Source organism: Cryptomeria japonica, chromosome 8 (assembly GCF_030272615.1).
Source record: "Cryptomeria japonica chromosome 8, Sugi_1.0, whole genome shotgun sequence".
Taxonomy (NCBI): Eukaryota; Viridiplantae; Streptophyta; class Pinopsida; order Cupressales; family Cupressaceae; genus Cryptomeria; species Cryptomeria japonica.
This window is the reverse complement of record NC_081412.1, coordinates 170,508,871-170,530,759: the sequence shown is the minus strand read 5'-3', so window position 1 is coordinate 170,530,759 and position 21,889 is coordinate 170,508,871. Positions and strand designations below refer to the sequence as shown.

Below are 21,889 nucleotides of genomic sequence, written 5' to 3'. Positions count from 1 at the left end.
AACATTTACTGTGGAAACCCTCCAAAGAAGGGAAAAATGGCTTTGTTAGTGGCAGCTGCGCTATTACTGTAATGAATAAATAAATTTGGCAAATACAACAAGCATGCTGAAGGATATGGATGCAATCTTGTCCTTGCTTCATTCAGCTATGGATGCAATCAGCCCCTTTCCCCATTTGCCGCATACAGCAATTTTTTGCAGAAGCTTATATGCACAAATTATGATTCTGGAATTCTGTTTTCAATTTATATGATTTCTTTTCATTTTTCTCTATAAAAAATATACATTACTACTTTTAGAGTTGATTGTGCCAAAATATTTTCCTGAGCTCTACAAGAATTTCCTTGGGAGTTGGAAATTTGCCTTTTCATTTCATATTTGGTTTTATACATCAGGGTTCATTACCGTGGATTTATCTTGAATACCATTTCAGTTGCAAACTCATTCTAGACTCTGTTGCACAGAGTCACCCTTTTCTGTCAGAAATTTCTTGGAGATTTCTAGACTGTGTCTTGTTGCTCTCTGAAAGTGATTTCTTCATTAAATTGTTTTATTCACAGTCCATTATGGATTATACTCCCCTTCTCAATGGAGCTTTTGGTTCCACAAAAGTTTATCCCTCATTTGTGAGATCTATCTGTGTATAAGTTTTTGCTGAAACTCCAACAACTACAACTTTTATGATGTTCAAAGCATGCTACAATGAATGCTACGAGTTAAGAATAGTTATAGTAATTCCTCCCTCCTTGCTATACACAAGAAGTGGTACAATTGTTTTGTCATGCTACAATAAATTACATTACCATGAAAGAAAATATGCTACAACATGGGCATGGTGTTGCTCATGTCCCTATAAATCTGCAAAGATTTGCAACGGCTCTATTACCAAATCACATTGCTATGGAAGAAAATAAGCTACAATTAGGCCATGGAGTTGCACATGTACCTACACATTCACAAGAGATTTGCAACAGCTTTAATAACAAATTGATCTGGAATTTCTCAACCTATAATTTTTACTGTGCCAGTTTATTACAAATTAAGTGACAGTTAAGAGAGGAAGAAAATATAGAGAGAATGAAAGGGAACACCATATTTACCTTAGAAACCCTCTAAAGAAGGAAGAACCGGCTTTGACGGTGGCGGGTGGCAGTTGCACTAATAGTCTAATAATGTAATTAATTAATAAATTCATGAAATACAATGAGTATGTTGAAGGATATGGCTGCAATCTGCCCCCTGCTCCATTCAATAAACATAATGGCTGTGGATGGAATCTGCCCTTGTTCCAGTCAATAAACACTATGCCACGGATGCAATTTTCCTGTTGAACCATTAGTTGCATACAACAATTGTCTATGCTTCTCCACACAAATCATCATTATGGAATTCTTCTATCAAATTATACAACTTCTTCCCATTTTTCAAGAACATACTTTCCTACTTCTTTTATACTAAATTGCCTATTTGGAATTGGGTCTGGATCATAGAAACAAGACTCGGACTCAACGCAGACTCGGCAAGGCTGATCTGAATCTGGACTCGGCAAAAAACTCGGTAGGACTCAGCAAAACTCGGCAAAAAACCAGTTTCTAGTGAGTATTGCCTAGAGCGAGTTCCTGGAGAGTCCTGAGTCCCCGAGACTCGGCTAGGGTCGCTCAGCTCAGGACTTGCAAAGAGTCCTGGCGAGTCCTGGAACAATGGTTTGGACCCATGTACATGGGTGCAGTATGAGTATGTTGATCTTTTTTTTTTTTGGGTTGGGGAGCGTGGGGGGCAGGTAAACGTGTTTTGTGTATTTCTATACAAAAATTATATAAAAAATCATAAATATATACATATTTGCAGCCAAAAAACAAGATATAAGTGTTAATGAGGAAGTTTGCACTTTCTAAGAAAGCAGAATAAAATACACTGGGTATATCCTCCTGTTGTTATAGCGGCGTGAGATATTTTTCTCTCAATTTAAATTAATAAAATAATGATTGAAGCTATTGTGATTAAATTTAATAGGCATTGATTAAGGAGAAACTAAAGTTAGACAAACACATGCATATGTTGGTCGACTTTGTGTTAGTTATGGTGCTCATTTTTGGTACGTTATAAAATAAAAAGTATTCTTAAGAGGTCTACCTCTTTGGTAGAGATGCCTCACTTGGGACAAGTCATCCCCTTTGGAAGAGTTTGCCTCTCTTTGGAAGAGGTGTGAAGAAGATACAAATAGATGGTGGTTTGGGAGTCGAAACAAATAATTTAATTCATTCCTTTTAAGCAGAAGTTTGCACTCCATCAGCAGATTCGCCTCAAGGATAAGAGTCATTATTGTGCATATTCAAGGAAATCCCACTATCCTAAGTGCAGATCTATATATTGTATTTGCCCTTGAGGAGGGCTTGATTGTAAGCAGATTTTCTGCTCTTATTCATACTAGATATAAGGGATTTATTTGCTGAGTTTTTTCTCCCTCGAGTAGGAGGGTTTTCTCAGGGTAAAATCCTGTGTTCATTGTTCATTGTGTTGCATTTTCTGTTTGCTTACATTTTTGATCCTAAAACTAACATGGTATCAGAGCCAGGTTTAAGAAAAGATCTGATCAGATTTGTTTAAGCAGTCAACTAAATTTTTCATCTAGAGCATATCTTGAAGGCAAAAGTAATCTAAGGTTGCAAATTATTTTAGACTTAAGGGCAGATCTTTGAAGGAGAATTTGTGCGAAAAAAGAAGATGGTGAACGGTGTCAAGGTAGAAGATAGGCTTGATGGAGCCTCAAACTTCAACTCTTGGAAACCCAGGGTACTCATTGTGTTACTTGGAAACCCAGGGTACTCATTGTGTTAGAGGAGAATGATCTTCTTGATTTTGTGGAAAGTGATATGCTTGAGCCTTTCGATGATACTGAGAAAATCCAATGGAAGAAAAATGGCACAAAGGCTAGAAAGATCATGATAGACTCTGTGATGAATCACCTAGTACTGATCATCTCTAAGTTGAAGTTAGCTAAAGAAATGTTTGATACTCTAAAAGGATTGTATGAGATCAACAATACCAGCAGAGCCCTTGCTTTGAGACAATAGCTTCACCATGTAAAAATGGATAAGGAAGATTCAATCATCTCATTCTTTATGAAGATTGCTGATTTAAGAGATCAGTTGAGCACTATTGGGGACATAATTGCAGACGGAGATTTTGTTATGTTGGCACTAAATGGTCTTCCCCAATCCTGGGAGCCATTTATCCAAAGCATCAGTGGGAGATCTAAGTTGCCCAAGTTTGATCGTCTTCAAGCTGATTGTATTCAAGAAGAGTATAGGTTGTCAACAAGAGGAATTGGGCGAAACTACCATGATGTAGAAATTAAGTGCTTGCTACACATGCTTCTAGAGAAAGAGGCAATGGAAGAATGAGGAATAGAGACAGAGAATCAGATTTTGCCCCAGAATTGAAGAAGAAGAAGGATCTCTCTCACATTCAATGTTTCAAGTGTGACAGGTATGGTCACTTTGCTCGAGATCGTAAATTAAGGTCCACACAACTTGTATCTACTGCAGAAGTTGCCATGGGGACATCTAAGAAGGAGCCAAGCTCTAAAGTCGACTCAGAAGGTTTCTTATTTTAAAGTCGACTAGTTTCTTCGAAGAGGAGGAATTAACATTCAGAGGGAGTCTAGCAAACCAACAGAGGCAACCTTGGATGAGGAGGTCAAGAGGTTGATGCTAGTACTTGGAGCTTTAGAGGGAGTCACATCATCATGAAGATTTCTTCTAGTGTATATTTCTCTGAGACAGAGAAATATGAGGTGAAAGCCCTTGTAGTGTATTTTTCTCAGAGACAGAGAAATATGAGGTGAAAGCCCTTGTAGTGTATATTTCTCTGAGACGGAGAAATATGAGGTGCGAGCCCTTGTTCATCTTTGAGATTGAGATGAGACGTCATGTTGAGTGACTCCATGATGATGTGTTTCTTTCCACTAATGGGAGTAGCCATTGTGGACATCACGTTGAGAGACTCCGTGATGATTCTCTTGTACTTGTGTTTATCCACCCTCTGGGAGTAGCCATGGTGGATGTCATGTTGAGAGACTCCATGATGACATCACGTTGAATGACTCCGTGATGGGCACTTGTGCGCATGTTTCTTTCCACTCATGGGAGTAGCCATGGTGGATGTCATGTTGAGAGACTTCATGACAACATCACGTTGAGAGACTCCGTGATGTAATCTTGTACATCTCTAAGATTGAAATGCGATTTTTCCACCATTGGGTGTAGCCATTGTGGACGTCACATCAAGAGACTCCATGACGAGGATTACTGGAAAAAGGCCTCCCTAGCTAAGAGGGAGTGTTGTTGTTATAGCTGCGTGAGATAGTTTTCTCTCAATTTAAATTAATAAAACAATGATGAAAGGAAGCGATTGTGATTAAATTTAATAGGCATTGGTTAAGGAGAAACTAAAGTTAGACAAATGCATGCGTATGTTGGCCGACTTGTGTTTGTTATGGTGCCCATTTTTGGTACATTATAAAATAAAATAAGTATTCTTAAGAGGCCGACCTCTTTGGTAGAGATGCCTCACTTGGGACAAGTCATCCCCTTTGGAAGAGTTCGCCTCTCTTTGGAAGAGGTGTGAAGAAGATACAAATAGATGGTGGTTTGGGAGTCGAAACAAATAATTTAATTCATTCCTTTTAAGCAGAAGTTCACACTCCAGCAGCAGATTCGCTTTCTAGAACAGCAGATTCGCCTCAAGGATAAGAGTCATTATTGTGCATATTCAAGGAAATCGCACTGTCCTAAGTGCAGATCTATATATTGTATTCGCCCTTGAGAAGGGCCTGATTGTAAGCAGATTTTCTGCTCTTATTCATACTAGATATAAGAGATTTATTTGCCGAGTTTTTTCTCCCTCGAGTAGGAGGGTTTTCTTAGGGTAAAATACTGTCTTCATTGTTCATTGTGTTGCATTTTCTGATTGCTTACATTTCTGATCCTATAACTAACATATCCAATCCTCTCTTGAATAAGGAAATCTCATATGCTATTGGACTTGATCAAATAAGATTACCTCAAGGTCCTGGATGTCGGGTCTTGACAACACTTAGGATAACTTAGTGAATGATGTGATTTGCTGGTATCACAAAGGGACTTACATATTTGACAAGCTGGTAAACATCTGATATGGTGATCTGAGTGATGCTTTCTTTCTAGACTAATCAAATAAAGAGCAAAAGATAGGGTTTAGAGAGACTAAACTAATCCTATGGACAACGACTGTAATGGCTAGTGCTGCAGATGGACAGATTTCATATAAATTGATTCCTGTTTAATTAGAGATAGCTCACAACGCCACAAGAATAGTGCAACCTTCAAGGGAAATTAAGAGATTTTCAGATTGTGAACATACATTTAAGTACCCAATTTTGACGCAACTCAAACAGATATCCACAATTGAACTAATAGCATAATCAGGTTCAGGCTAACCATACACTGTAGCTTACAATCAGCAAACAACAAATGGTATGAACCAGAAATCTATCAAATATCCTTGCATTTCACCATTAAAATCACTGAACTTTAACTCATACTGATGAAAGAAACCATGCAAACAAGAGAAGACAACTGGTAAAACACCATACTTCAATGCTTCATTCATTTACTTCAAATGCCAGTATAACAATTCTTGCTTCAAATGCCAGTACAACAATTCTTGTTCAACAACCCCTACTTTACCAATAACTATTTAACTTTACTATGAGAGAGGCATTGATCTTTTATAGATTTTACATTTGGAATCAATGGCTAGAATCAAATCCTTTGAATGGCCCAAATTTAGTTTCTAGAAGTTTTAACAACTTTTATTTAACAATTTCAACAAATTTCCAACTACTTTCTTACTGCTCCCACTATAGGATGAAAGTTTACACATCTAGTGACACAAAAAGATTAAATAACAACTTTTTGTTACATTATGACTAAATAGCTAGTTGGATAAATGACTTTCTTGGGAGAATAATAATATTTACCTTTATAATATTGTTTTAATTTAGCCAAAATATTATTATTTTACAATAAATTAATTCCCCTTTTACAATAAATTATTTTTTTATATCCAGCTGTCCTTTCTGTTTCTATATGTTCCCTGTAGCATTTTCTGCAAATCAGTCACTGTTTTCCAGAATTCTGGAAATGACATCCTTCTGGATTCCTACATTGTGAAAACAATCTTTAATCTCCTTACTATCTCCAGCTCGGTAGCATGTTTTTCATTGGTAAATTTTATAGATTGCTCTATTAGAGCCATTTTTATGAACCTGTTATTCTCAATCTTCTTTAGAAAGATATCATCTTCAGAATTTTGATCTTGTGCTTCCCTATTTCTTCTTAGCAATCATGTAGCACATTTGGAAACAATATCTTCAATTTTTTATCTTCTCTACTGATGATCCTTCTTCCTGCCACTTTTTTGCAAACTGCTCTTCATTATAATCACATCTTCAACTTTCGGTAATCCTTCATCTTCTAGCTTCTTTGTAGTGACATTAATCTGCAAGAGCAAGTGGCTTTCATTACTATTACGTATCTTAATGATTTCTAGGGTTAGCATTTCAAACACCTTTCTTATTTGATCAATAATCATACTCTCATGAGACCCCACCACTAGGCTATCTCACTCATTGAGGGATTTACCTTCTCATACAGCTATCTCACTCATTTAGGGGGTTTGGTTGATATACTCCTCTTAAGAATCTTGACTTGCATACATAGATTAGGAAAGACAAACCAGGGCATACAAGGTCCTTAAGGAGAGTTGATTTTTTAAGGAAAATCTACTTGGAACTTGGGCATTTGGAACACCTTTAGGGAATTTGGAATTTGAAGTATCCTTGAGAAGCATGTCTTGCAATTAGCATAATCAAGAAACCTGGGCCATCATCTTGAATTTTGACTTTGGATTATGCAAAACTTGATCCTTCACCATGCTTAAGGCCAATGGATTACAATTTGAATTTTGCTTCAGGCCTGAACCTATACTCTTCATAAGATAATTGAGCTCTTGCAAACTCGAACTTGGATTGAGGAGAGGAAATCTGATATAGAAAGTTGGAACTAAGACTATATTTTGAAACAGATCTGGAAACCTTGCTGTCAAATTCAGACAGTGAAAGATGTTCTAGATTCAGACTTTGTCATGCATCTGATTTCGACTGTATTCTGAATTGCCTGCCCTAAAACTTGGGTAAAGGAAAATCATTTTAGTTTCTGCTTTGAGGGCTGAAGGCTTGGATTGGCAATTTCTGCTTTGGAATTCAAACTTTTGGAGAACTTGGCCTCAAGGACTGCTATATGGTCACCCTGACTTAGGACAAGCTCTATTTGGAAATCAAACTTGGACTGTGAAAGATCATTTGCAAGCTCTGCTTTGCTGCCTTATGAACTCAGACCTTGGAACAAGATATTTAACTTTTTCTCTAACTTGGACTGTGGAAAGCAAAGTAGATTCAGACTTCGTCATGCTGTTTAGACATGAAAAATCTGGAATACTGATAAACTCTCTAACACAGGTCTGAGAAGAGGATTGAGATTTTGTTCTGTCATGCAAACTCAGACTTAGGATTGGATTCTCTGATTAGAAGCTTGCCTTATGTCTTGCAAATTCAGTCTTTGGAAAGAGACTTGGAAATCTGAACAGAGAAAGATGTTAGGATCTAGGAAACACTCATGAAACTCGGACCTTGATCAGCAATCTTGGAAACCTTTTCATAAAACTTGGACATAGGACTGTTGCAAGGAACGCTGATCTGAAACTCGGCTCATGGAACAGGATGTGGATTCCTGATCAAGCTCGGACCATGGAGGACAAATTCGAAATTCATCTCCAAAACTTGGACTGCAGAAAGCAACTAGGATTAACTGCGAACTCGGACTTTGGAAAGCTACTAGGAACTTGGAGTTAGGACAAAATTTAGGAACAATCCTAATATCATTCCCAGGTCTTAACTTTGGAGGGGTTTTGTCTTTCTCAGGGTAAACTTGGTGTTAGGACAGTTTTTGGGATTAATCCCAATTTGATTCCCAAGTCTGAACTTAGGAAATGTAGTGCACTTTCTGATGAAGCTTGGTCTAAAACTTGGAGGTTGGACAACTTTTGGGAATATCCAAATTTCATTCCGAGGTCCGAGTTTTGGAATTTGTAATGTGTTAGTCTTTTGTTCCAAGACTCCTTCCCAAGTCCAAGTTTGGGCATGCATTGGGCTTCTTAACTTATGTTCTTCATTTCTTTTGAAACCTTATACATTCCTTCTTTGCTTGAGTCAAGTTTGGTCTTTGAGTTCTTTCAACTTTATTCTTGTCACTCTTCTTTTCTCTAATTCTCCAAAATCATGGTGAGCCCTCACTTCATGTTTCCTCACTTGTTTGTGCCAATCTTCATGTCTCATTACTTGATCCTAATGTTGCTAACGTTTTGGATTTGAGAAGGTATGGCAGTGGGTCCTGTTGATGGGGAAATTCAGCACTTCCATCACAGAATAGAATGCACAGTCTATCCTATTCTCTGTTGAATAAGGAAATCTTGTATGCCCTTCGACTGTCTAGACAAGATAACCTCAAGGTTTCTAGTGTCAGGTCATGACTAAGCTTAGGATAACTCAGTGTTGATGTGATTTGTTGGTAATCATGAGGGTACTTATGTGTTTTACAAGCTGGTTTGCATTCGATATGACAATGTGGTTGATGCTTCAGTTCTCAAACTGATTAAAATAAAGAGCAAAAAGACAGGGTTTAGAAAACCTAAGGACAATGATAGTAATGGTTGGTGCTGCAGATAGACAGATTTCAAATAAGACTAATTCTCGCTTAACCAGAGATAAATCACAATGCCACAGAAACAATGCAGTCTTCAAAGAAAAATAAAAGGATTTTCAGACCATGAACATTCATTTGGATACCCAATTTTGGCGCAATCAAAACATACATCCACAATTGAACTAATAGCAATAATAGGCTCAGACTAACCATGCACAGAGATTTACAGTCAGCAAACCTCCAATGGTATGAATAAAAAATTGATCAGATATCCTCACACTTTGCCATTGAAATCACTTAACTAACTTGATGAAAAGAAACCATTCAAATAGGAGGAAAAATGGCAAAACACCACACTTCAATGCTTTATTCATTTGCTCCAACTGCCATTACAACAATTTCTACTCAAGAATTCCTACTCTACTCCTAATTTTAACTTGTGCTTTATAAACTTCTAACCCCGTACAATGAGAGAGGCATTGGCCTTTAATAGTTTTTACATTCTGAATCAATGACTAGGATTTAATCCATTCAATGGCCCAGATTTGACTTCTAAAAACCCTAACAGCTATTAGTTAATGATCTCAACAACCTTCAATCACCTTTCAACTACTTTCAACTGCCTTCAATTAACCCCACTAGAAGACAAAAGCCCACGGGGCTCAAGACACAAAAGGACAAACTTGGTAGCTGGGTGAACAACTAACTTTTGACCCCCCTTTTGTATTGCATTAAATTGGGCCCAAAAGTTGTCATTTTACAATAAAATAATTGTTATTTGTCATCTCTAGTTGTTCATTCTTAAATTCTGCATGTCTCCTATAGAATTTTTATGTTTGCCATTGTCTTCCAGAGTTCTGGGAATGACATCATTTGGCTCTTTGCACTATAGTAGTGGCACCTCATCCTTGTGCTTTGTCCTTGGTGTTCTTTTGGCTTTATCACAATCATATCCTCAATTGGTGCTCTGGGTTGTAGTGTTGTAGAGCCCCCCTTAGTCTCAAGCATCTTGATGTCACCTCTTGGTGGCCTCTATCTCTTCGGTCCGTTCATCTTTCCGACTCCCTTCCTCTTGGTTCCTCTGTGTGATCACACCTTCAATCTTGTGCCCTAGATGTCCATCATGTTGCTTCATTGGTGGTATGGACCTGCTAGGATAAATTTATTATTTCAAGGGTTTCTGTAGTTAGTGCTGTGAATACCCTTCTTATTTTCAGTCTTAAGTCCACTATTTTAGTAATCTACAAAGAGATTGGCTGTTGGGCAACTTGGACTCAAAGCAATCTACGATCACCATGGTGGATTCTGATTTTGTCTGCAAAATACACATTTATGAGAAAATTCGGTGCTAAGAATCATTTAAGGGTTAAGCTTATTCCAACTTTTTATGCTGTCACCGAATTTGGAAATGAATCTTTAGGTTAAGGATCAAACTCGGGCTGAACCTTGGCATTAGGAACATTTTTGGGATTAAGGCCAATTCCACTTTTCAGTGCTAGTACTGAACTTGAAGAGTATGGGGTAAAATTCGGTCAAAGCCATGGGGTTAGGAAGACATTTAGGAATAAGAACTGTCCTGATTTTGAGCTGCAACTTTTTGTGTTCATGAAAAGACCTTGATACTCTTCTCAATTATGACTTGGATTGCTTTACCTTAGACTGAACCTGAAGTGCCATGGAGAATATCAGTTTGAAAGCTTGGATTTTGACCGTATCATGCAAACTCAGTTAGAAGTTCATTTTTAGGAACAAAGCCTAATCCTATTCTCCCTGCAAGTACCGAATTCCAGACCTCAACTTAAATTTTAGGGGAAAACTTTGGGCTGAACCTCGACATTGGGGACATTTTTGGGATTAAGTCTTAATCCCACTTTTAGTGCTACCACCAAATTTCTTCCTTGAAACTTAGACAGCAGCATTCTTAGGGGCTCCTAAAGTTCCTTTTGGACCAAGTTTGGTCTCTCTTGTATGGTGCAAATCAGAAAATTCAGATCTTGGAATGGTTTTGCTGCAAACTCTACCTTAGACCTTTGACTCAAACTTGGAAGCATTATCCCAAACTCAGACCTTTGGGCTAAAACTGGGTCAAAGGTTTGGGGTTGGGAACAATTTTAGGAATTCGGACCAAAACATGGGGCAAGGGAACATTTTAGGAATTTGGACCAAAACATGGGGCTAGAAAACATTTTAGGATTAAGATCTTATTCCTAATTTTAATACAAAGTAGGAGTTTCAAATTGAAGTGGCATGTTTAGGCAAGAAGTTTGGTAGTAGGAACACTTTTGGCATTAAGGTCCCATTCTGATTTTCTGTCCCAGCACCGAATTTGGAGAGAAAACTTTGTCTTAGCAGAAATTTAGAGATTCCAAATGTTTTCTTTAATACAAATCTAGGGAGAGGGTGCAGTTTGACCTTGAGTTCAGACCTATAGGCTTGTATTCACCCTACTTACTCACTTCTTGGATGAGTTCTCCATTCTCTTTCTCCACTCTTTCCTCATATTTGAACTTCACCCTATGCATCATTCCCATGCTTCTTCACTTGCCTCTAAGATGCAATGCAAGTAGTCCCAAGGTAGCACTACCTCAAGTTCAAACTTAATGAAAATTCCTAATGTCCTATGGCTCAATACCCCAAATCCTAATGACCTCTTCAAGGCTAATCAATTTGAAGCCCCATTCTGCTCATTCCGACTCTTTATACTAGGAGGGTGAATTTTGGCTAAGGTCCTATACTTCTCCCAAAGGGACAAATTTGCCTCAAAACACCAGCAAAGCTAGTGAAAAGAGAGGGCGTCTTTGTCGAAGACGGCGTGTGTGTGTACAACACAACAGGTCCTTCGTTAATGTTCTTTGCACATGGGTTTGGGGGTTGATCTAGGCTTGTATCTTTACTCTTTCCTTAGTGCCCTTTTCTATTCTTAAGTTCTCCTTTTCTGCATTCCATTTGTTCTTATGCTCTCTTACTTCTTTCTCTATGCTCCTTGTTTCTCACATTCCTAGGAAACTTTAAGTGCAATATGGATACTTCCTAAGATACATGTCCTTAGATTCCAGACCTATTGAAAGCATTGACCTTAACTCTCAACTCACTCATTACAACACTCCAATCTTCCTATGCTCTCTATCAGACTTATGCAACTGTATGATGCATTTTGATCTAACCTCTCTCTCATTCTTGTAATCCCTACAAGACAGGTTTGTTACAAAATACCAGCAAAGCATGAAAAAAAACAAAGGGGGTCCTTGTTGAAGATGGTGCATGCACGTGCAACACGACAATAAGTTTAGAATACAACACAACATGCATGCGCCAAACAAAACTATCATAAATATTAGAAATATAGAAATATCTATTTATCAAACTTGAAAGCCGTTATAGATATTCACTGTTCAATATTAAAATAATACAATCAGTAATAACTGTCATATAGGTCTTCATTAAGAACAATATCATCATCATCATCATCATCATCATCATCATCATTGACATTAGATGATAAAGGTAGATTAGAAGAACTACAAGTAGCCTGTAATGTCTCCATTTGGGATTTATCATAATTCAGTCCTGAGACAACAATTCCATCTTAAGGTGAGAATTGGAATTTATTTATGAATATAATTTTATCAAACTAAAGACATTTCATTTTAATGGTTAACTGAAAATTCTAAGAACAATTCAGATGATAAAACTTATCTTTATAGCTTTCTCCGATTTGACAATGGATTTATGCTGATCATAAATCTCTCATAAACCTTACAAATCTGTTACAGAACTTCTTACAATCTCCTTGTATGTCTGTCAAATTGAAAATAATTCTCTTATGTAAGGCCCTCACTAAACTGATTTGTATGTATATAATCAAATATGTCTTTTTAACATTCAACACACTCTTCTCGAAGTGATATGTTCTTCACAAATCGATATAAACAATCTCATTATTAAATATGCATGCATTCCCTTCATAAATCCGCATGTACTCTTTTCATAAATCTGCATATTGTATATCAAACACTCAACACCTCTCTTTAAGATCTGCATATGAACTGCCTCTTCTATTAATGTCTATCGCTGTCTTCACATATTTCTCTTCTTATTAATATTTGGTTCTGCATTTCTTTATTTTCTTCTAAAATGATCTTTCTTTCTGTTTACTTATCACACTTTCTTTTCCCCCTTCCTATTCCATCTTCAACCATGATCTGCTGCAGCTGCTATCTGATTGGTATTCCACAAGTAGTGGAGAATGGGTAAAAAACACAAGTAATTTTTCCCAAACAATAATTTTCAATCTTCAACATGCTGTTGACTCCTCTTTGACCTTCATTGACCTTTTTGTAATGCTGATTGCTCAAATCACAATCAATAATCTGCAATTTCTTTCTGAAAGCTTAAGTGGGGCTGAAGTTAAAGACACAACCAATATTTCAAAGTTTTCTAAGTGGGTCCCATTCCATTTTAGTGGAGCTGTTGCAAAAAACACAACAATGATTGTGGATTCTTTCTTAATGCTGCAGTCACCGTCTGAGGGTCCCTCTATTATAGGAATCAGAATAACAAGTGTTCAGCTGTTGATTGTTTGGGGCCTACCAAGCACTTTTGGGAAGCTTATTTTAATACTAACAAATCTGAAGTTTTATTGAAGTCCCCTTACTTTAACTTTGATATCTATGTCAGATCAAATGGTATTTGTAATTCTTCACCATGTAAAACTCTGATTCGTCAGTCTGAAATGATTATTCGATGATATCCTCTACTTCACTTTCGACTTCTATATAGATCTATCAAGAATTGCCTTCCTCTTAAAAGGACATGTCTCTTTCCAATGTTCGGCTGTAATCTTTCAAGAACAAATGGCTTCCTTCCCAGGTAATTACACCTCCTTGAGTAATATGCTTGCATTCAACGGATTTTGTTTATTATAATGATAACTCTCCTTACATTGACTAAACGCTGCCATTGACTAATCACTGCCTTGTAATTTAATTGCTATTTTCAATGCTTTAATATTACTATGTTTATGAACTGTGATAACCTCTATCGTTTAATAATTTTTAATCACTGCCTATTAGAAGATAACTCATTGGCTTCTGATGTACTTCTATAGCGGTGACATTTGGTAATGTACCAATACCTGGGTTGATGTGGTGTCAAAGACAAATCATATACTTCATAGTTTTTGGCTGGTCGATCATGAAGATATCGTAGCTGGTGATAAATATTGGTATGAATATGACTTAGGCAAATTTGGATATTCATTAATTCTGATCTCCTCTTTCAACAAAGATAAATGGATTGCTACATATAGAGACACTTTACCATAATTCCTTTCATCGAATATGTTATCATTTAGTGGCTTGATACTTCGATATCTATTGGTTCAATGTTGGATGATTACTGACTCCAATCATTAGGATCAATTTCATAATCAGTTGATCCTCTAGTTCGAAAGCTTGATATACTTGGTATCTTGATTGCCATCCCATAAAGAATTATGAATCGTTATTATTATATTGTTTTATTTCCACTGTCTCTTGAATTGTTGATTTGTTAGTTTCTTGTAAGCATTGCCATCTTGGACTATTATTCATTGTGATGATCGCTGGCTCTTTAAAGGTTCTTGGGGGCATCACATAGCCCCTCTACCACTCCTAGGAAAATTATATTGGCTTTCTGACTACTAAAAAGTGAATATTGTTTTGGAATGCTCATAAACTAGCTCCTCTACCTTCTTTGATGCCAAGTTGTTAAACTTCATTTATGGATGGAGTATGTACTCTAGTTTTTCTTAGGTGAAATGAGATAGCAACCTATTGATGCAAACTTGAAGAGTGAAAAGTTATTAAATTGTAAATCAAATTTCAAATTTGAAAACAATAATTTCAAAAACGTAAAAAAAAATCTAGTGAGTTTGCAATAAAAATTAAGAAACTTATGTGCAATAAATTTTTGATTGCAAGAGTTTGTAGGCATGGCCATTTATGCCTATTGAGGTACAACCGAGAGTGAACATGCTTCCTATATGTCATAGAGAGTTGAAACACAGACCATTGTGTTGTGTTGTAAATACACACGCCCCATTGCAAATGGGGACCCCTTGTTTTTTGGCTTGCTTAGTAGTTAAGCTTAGTTTTGCTCAGCTTGGTAGTAATTTTGGTCTCTTAGCCTTTAGGAGGCTAGTGAGGTCTTCTTAATTTGGAACAATCAGTGATCAATCCGTGGATGGGCGATCTCCAGGATGAGAAATTGAGGGCAAAATCTTGAGGAAATCTTTCACTCACAAATCCATGAATATAGAATGATTCAACAAGGAGTGAGATAATGGAGTAGTTTTAGTTCTTGTTGAATGACTCACAAAATTGAGAAATTTGTTCTTCACAAGTGAAAGGGTAAAATGAAAATGAAGGCAACCTTGGAACAAGAAGAAATTTGTGAAAGGAGGTTCCTAGCATTAGGGAATTTTCGCTCAAGAGTTCTTTCACAAGCCTAATCTCCACTTGGAAATACTTACACAAACCACCCATGAGTTCTTGCACAAATCAAATTTCCACTTGAATTTGGGTGTTGAGTTCTTGCACACTCCAAATCTCCACTATGTCTTTACGCATAGAGGTGAAATCAAATCAAGCCTAGCTGACTTGAGGAGACAAACATATTTTTTCCCTTCCAAAAAATTCAATTTTTAAATGTACAAAGACCTGGCCGATGTGATTCAAATTGAGTACAATTTGGATTTTGGGGAAAACTAAAGAAAACAAGAGGAAACAAACCCCCTTTAGCTGATCCCTTTGTCAATGGTGAAGCGATTCATGAGAGGCATATAAAGGAAAGATCATACAAGTCATTTTACATTGCAATTCAAAGAAATCAATTCAGGAGCAGAGCAAAAGAGGATTGAGTGTGAATTCAGTACAGTAAAATCAGATTTCAAGTTAAGCAAAGGAGGCAAGTGCTTGAGGAATGAATTTGACAGCCAAAACAGGGCAATTTGTGGATGAAAAACAAGTCAATTGTGTGTAGATCTGAGTGAATTTTCTCACCAAATGAAGCATTTTCAAGATCTGAAACTCCATTTCTAGATTTGCCATATCATTTCCAGGATATTTCCAAGTTTTGAAAGTATAATTTTCAGGTGTTAGACGAGTTTGTGAAGCAATTTTGTGGATCATCAATGTTATTTTAGGATAAAATTGGTTTCACAATCTCTGGAAAAAAGATTAGCTTTCCTGAAATTCTTTTAGGAATTTTTCAATATAAATTAGGAACGCAAGGGTTTGAGTTTCATTTTAATCATCATAATCTCCTTGCATTTCACTAACATAGGATTCCATTCAAATTTCAATTCAAACAATTTTCTCTTTTTTTAGGAATGATTGCATGATGGTGCTCAAAGTCAAAGACATCAAGGACCAAGACATTGATGAAGAAGAAGAAGATAGCAAAAGGATTCCAAAGATGAAGATGAAATGTGAAAGGAAAGCATCAAGGAAAGCATTTCGAAGTTTTAGAAGAGTTAATCAAAGTTAGAAACTCATCCGGTGGAGATATGAAGAATGATAAAGATGCTGCAATTTGGGAATATGAACCATCACAATTGAGGTGGTGTCTAATCATCCTCTAACCAATTAAATAATTCAAGGTCAATTTGCCCAATTTCATTGAACTTGATTCCTACAAAGAGGGAAATTGACATGTGGAAGACATTAAATTTAACACAACAACTCATTTTTCATTGGTTCTTCACCTAAAAGGACGTGTATTCAAAGACATGTAATCATCTCATTGGATGGCATTAAATGTAAGAAGGTGGTAGTTATAACTACCCTCACTTAGGGTTTCATTGTTTAATCTAGTTCATTGATTCAGAATCAATTTGGGCCCTTCATTTGTAATGGGAAGTCTATAATAGGATTGGCCTTTTCATTTGTAAAGGATATATAGTTAATAGTGAATAGATTGTTAGGAGTTGTGGTAGGAGGGGGAGATTAGAAATTGTAGTGAAGGCTATGTCGAAATTAATACATGATTTTCATTGAAGATATGGTGGATCTTTATGTGTTGTTTTTACATTTTGTATGGTTTCTATTTCTCAAGTTTTAGTTGAAATTCATTGATTGTGATGGAGAAATGTGGAGATATGTGATTAATTTCTTGTTTCATACCATTTGTGATTTGTTGATTGCAAGTTACTTTGCATAGTTAGTTTGAACCTCATTTGGAAATAGTTCGATTGTTGATGTTCATTTGGATTGCGCCAACATTGGGTATTTGAATGGATGTTTGTATTATGAAATCATTCACTACCTTTGGAGATCACATGAGTTTTGTGTAGTTGTTGATTATCATGGCAAAGCAAAACTTGATGTAAGGAATTTGTCTATCTAGCATTATCTATTATCATCATTGTCCTTAGGTTCATAGTTTAGATTCTCTAACCCTTATGCCTTTTGTCTTTTATTTGAAGTTCAAGTCAGTTTAGTATTCCAGTTCCAATGAAAGCGTAAGTCCCTTTGTGAGAACAACAAATCACATCGTTCTATTGTGAGGTATTCACACATCGCCCCATTGCAAATGGGGACCCCCCACTTTTTGCTTTCTAGGTTGTCTTAGAGTCTTTGCTGTTAGTCTTTGCATTGAAGTGATAGAGTTTCTCCAATAGCTAGAGGGTTCATCAAGTCAAGTCAATCTCCTTAGGGTTGAGTGAAAACAGTTGGTTGTGAGCATGAAAGTAGATCTAGAACCCCTTGGATCATGCCTAGATTTCTTGTGTTATCTGATCATATTTCTAGTTGCAAAAGTAAACCTTGGTTGAATGAATTGTGTCCTCCTTGAATTTCACAGGAGACCCCGTACCTTGGTAAGGACATAGACTCTCATACCTTCCGAAGGTCCAAGAGCGAATTTTTTTATCAAGTCTTGTCCTTGCCACGACCCAAGAGTGATTTTTATCTTCAAGGTCATGTCCTTCCTAAGGACGTTGAGCGAAATTTTATCAAGTTCATGTCCTTCCTAAGGACATTGAGCGAAATTCCTTGGATAGCTCCTAAGGCGGATGTTGAATTGATGTCCTTCTAGAGGGCATAGAGCGAAATTTTCCTTCAAGTCTTGTCCTTCCAAAGGTCCTAGGGCGAACTTCATGCATTGTCCTTACTGAGGGTCCAGAGCGAACTTGGATATGTGTAACTTGGAGAAGTCTTAAAATGAATCTTTACCAAGACTTTGTCCTTCCAAAGGACAAAGCGAATTTTCATTTTAGATCCTGTCCTTCCTAAGGACGAAGAGCGAGTTTTCATTATAAATCCTGTCCTTCCTAAGGACGAAGAGCAAGATTTTGTTTTAGGTTTCGTCCTTTCGAAGGTCATAGAGCGAATATCCTCTATAGGTGTTCTTAGGGGGCCGAATTGATGAGGCTCTCATGTGAAGAAATTGGAAAACTTAAGACCTAAATTGATGATGTAAAAGGAAGTGGTGAGTTTCAAGCCATGTCCTTGTAAGATCCTGAGGTGAACTGCTAAGTCTTGTCATATAGGCCCTGTCCTTGGAAAGGACATTGAGCGATTTTTACATACCTTGACCTTGTTCTTCCAAAGGACGGTGAGCGAATTATGTTTTGAGTCTTGTCCTTACCAAGGTCATAGAGCGAAATTCTCATCAAGGACATTAAGCGAACCTCTTCACTTAACCATGTATCTTGCATCAACTTGGAACGAATAATCTTTTAGACCTTGTCCTTGGATAGAGCATGAAACGAGTTTTGTTATAGGGCCTGTCCTTCCAAGGGACATAGAGTGAATTCCATTTTTGAAGCTTGTCCTTAGAAAGGTCCTGGAGCGAAAATTGCTATATAGGTCCTATCCTTCCAAAGGATATTGGGCGAAATTATCAACATGCCTTGTCCTTGCTTAGGGTCCAAAGCGATCTACATGCTTTGTCCCTGCTGATGGTCTAGAGTGAACTTGAATATGTCTTAGAGCGAACCTTGTTTAGAATCATGTCTTGTCCTTACCGTGGTCCAAGAGCGAACTTTATCATTTGAAGCTGTTCTTAGAAGGGTCTTGGAGCGAAAATAGCATTATAGGTCCTGTCCTTGCCAAGGATAGAGAGCGAACTGCATTATAAGTCTTGTCCTTGTCAAGGGCATAGAGCGAAAATATCATATAGGGCTTGTCCTTGCTAAGGACATGGAGCGAAACACCTACCTTGACCTTGTCCTTTCAAAGGACATAAAACAAACTGATGTGAAGATGGCGTACCTCCCAAAGGTCATCAAGCGATTTTTTTGATATAGGTTCTGTTCTTGCAAAGGATGATGAGCGAACTTCAATTATAGGGCCTGTCCTTCTGAAGGATAGAGGACAAAATTTTGATATAGGACCTGATCTTCCGAAGGACAGGGAGCGAATGGCATTATAGGTTCTGTCCTTGGAAAGGACATAGAGCAAAATTACCACCTCAAGCGAATTGTGTGTACCTTGCAAGAGACCTAGAGCAAAATTCAACAAGACAAGCATTTTGGCGCCATGATCAATTCAAAAATTCGAATTGGTAGAAGGGAGAGTCTGATCTATCAAGTCGCTGGCATGATACAAGCAATTTAGTTTTTTACTAAATCAGGTCGGCCATGCACTCAAGGGACATGACTCTTTCTTTAAGCACCTATAAAGGAAGGGTTAAAACATTCATTTCAACCATTAATTCAAGTATATTCTTCTCTCAAAGTGCAAATTTGAGATTAGACCTACTGAATCTGACCAGCAAGACAGCGAATTTCTATAGCTAGACATCAAATTTTGTCAGCACATAAGCGAATTTTATCAGAATATAGGTGGGTTGCTGCGGCACAAGGGCAAAATTAGACATTGAAGGTGTGGACCTGATGATCAAGGAAGACAAATTCGAGCATTGAAGATGTGGATCTGATGTTTAGGGGGGACGAATTCATCATAGAGCATCAGAATTAAACAAAGGAGGAGCGAATTTGTCAAAAGAGAAGCGAATTTCACTATTGAGCAGTCCAAATTCATCTAAAGAGCAGCAAATTCATCTTCCACAAGGCGAAATCCCTTAAGCTACTACGAGATCCTTGATTATTATCAATCCTCTTTGATCAGATTTAGAGAAAATCACAGAAAATCAGAATGAGGGATTAAGTAGTATGTAAAGGTTATATACCATGTATGTTTGATGCCCAATTGTTTATTTTGCAGGAGGTAAGGAAAGAGATCAAAAGGATCAGGTTGGAAGAAGATTGGAGTGAGTATCTTAAGGAGAAGTCATACAATCGCTCCAAGGCAAACAAGCAAGGATGGGAGGACTCAACTACATCAATAATTCTCATCACCACTACTTTGAGCAAGCTAGAGAATGTTGAGTATCAAGAGATATCTCTTGATATCCCTTCATGATGATGAATCAAATCAAGACTATGAAGTGCAAGATAAAGGTGGAATCCTAGTCATCGTCCCAGTCACTACCTCCACTAATCAAAAAGGTTCCACTTCAACACGTCCAAGTTCAATGAATCAAGCTCATATATGAAGGCGCAAACTCCAATATACCTACCTTTGATATCTATTGGTCCACGTTCATTGAATGTGATTTTCTGATTGGTTGAGAGTTTGTTGTAACAAACCCTAATTAGGTTTTCATTGTAAAATCTTGGCCATTGATGGAGAATCAATCTTGGCCGTTCATTGTAAATGAGCTCTCTATATAAAGCTCAAACTCTTAATTTGTAAAGGTTAATGGTTAATACTTGGCTAGTACGGAATAGAGTAGTGAATAGAGGGAATAGAGTAGCAATTAGAATAGAAGTTAGATTAGCAGAAGGCAAAGATTGTTGTTAAACCTTGTTGTAAAGAACAATTGATTTCATTGAAGTTATGGTGAATTTGATTTGTTGTTTCAACAACCCGCATGGTATTTACTTCTCAATTTATTTTCATGTGGATTAGATTGAATGGAAGAAATTGTTGAATGAATTTGTGTGGAATTCGTTTTGTCCATACCACTAGCCTCTTGCTGATTGTAAGTGTGCCTTGCGTGGTCAACTGGAGTGATATGAGCTCAACTTCGAATCGTTATACGTCCATTGCTTATGCATTAACTTGAATGGTGATCAATGTTGATTGTAATGATTTGAACATCTTTCAAACATCCTTAGAAGATTGCACTAAGCTTGTGTCAAATTGTTCAGTTTGATGGTGAGACCTTGCCCAATAGGATTCCAGCTAATCATTCAACTATCTTCTTACATTCTAGGTCTTAGAATAGACTCTCTCAACCCTTTCCTTTTGCCATTTTTTCAAACTTGAGCTAGTTTAGGACAAACATCATCACCATATAGCAACATCAGATGATTGAGTTCCAACAAATCAAGCATTCAGGCATTCAAACGTAAGTCCCCTTGTGATTCCAGCATAATCACATCAAACCAACAAAGCTTATCCACACGTAGTGACTCTACATTCATGAACCTTGGAGTCTTCTCAAGTGATCCTTAAGCTAATCTTCAGCATTTGAGAGATTTTGTTCAAGAGAGGATAAGATACTTTTTGGTTTTTTATTCTGTGTTTGCATGTGCGTAAAAAACACATCAACACGTTCCACTGAGTCTATCCATTGCATCGTCAAGACTTGACATTAGGAAGCTTGGGTTTACCTTAATTGATCACATTACTTAGCATTTGAGTTTTCATTGTTCAGAATATTTATTATTTTATTCTGTGTTGTAGAGTGTCACAAAACACACATCAACACATTGGAGACTACAAAATCAGCAAAAGTATTTGTTACTACATCCTCCATATCAGTACTGTGGAAAAGTTTAGCAAACACTTGCATGTATTCTTTGTTGACATCTGCATTTCTATATGGCAGCACCCTCGTCAACAAAGAAAGGATCTCATCATCTATATTTCAGCACACTAGAAGAGTTAGATTGGCACACTTAAGAAATATGTTGAATGTGGTGGCCTGACATTGCTGTTGATGACTTGTTAAGGTTGGCCATTTTCGCAGGGCAAACTTCATAAGGTACTGGTCATGCCTTATTTTCCTTTGAGGGATTTTGTGGCAGATTTACA

The 21,889-nt window shown here is 37.1% G+C and overlaps 1 protein-coding gene across 4 annotated transcripts in view; it reads left to right on the top strand.

Annotated features, from left to right (window-relative positions):
• The window catches only part of LOC131050621 (uncharacterized), a 73,992-nt gene that overhangs the window by 21,467 nt on the left and 30,636 nt on the right, over positions 1-21,889 (top strand). The window contains exon 7 of one of the 4 annotated variants that reach the window (XM_057984817.2): positions 20,012-20,707. The exons of the other annotated variants lie outside the window; for them this stretch is intronic. Within the exon in view, the coding sequence (XP_057840800.1) occupies positions 20,012-20,209 (198 nt within the window). The 3' untranslated portion in view covers positions 20,210-20,707. Of the gene's footprint in view, positions 1-20,011; positions 20,708-21,889 lie in introns of those variants that run through there. 4 annotated transcript variants of the gene reach the window in all.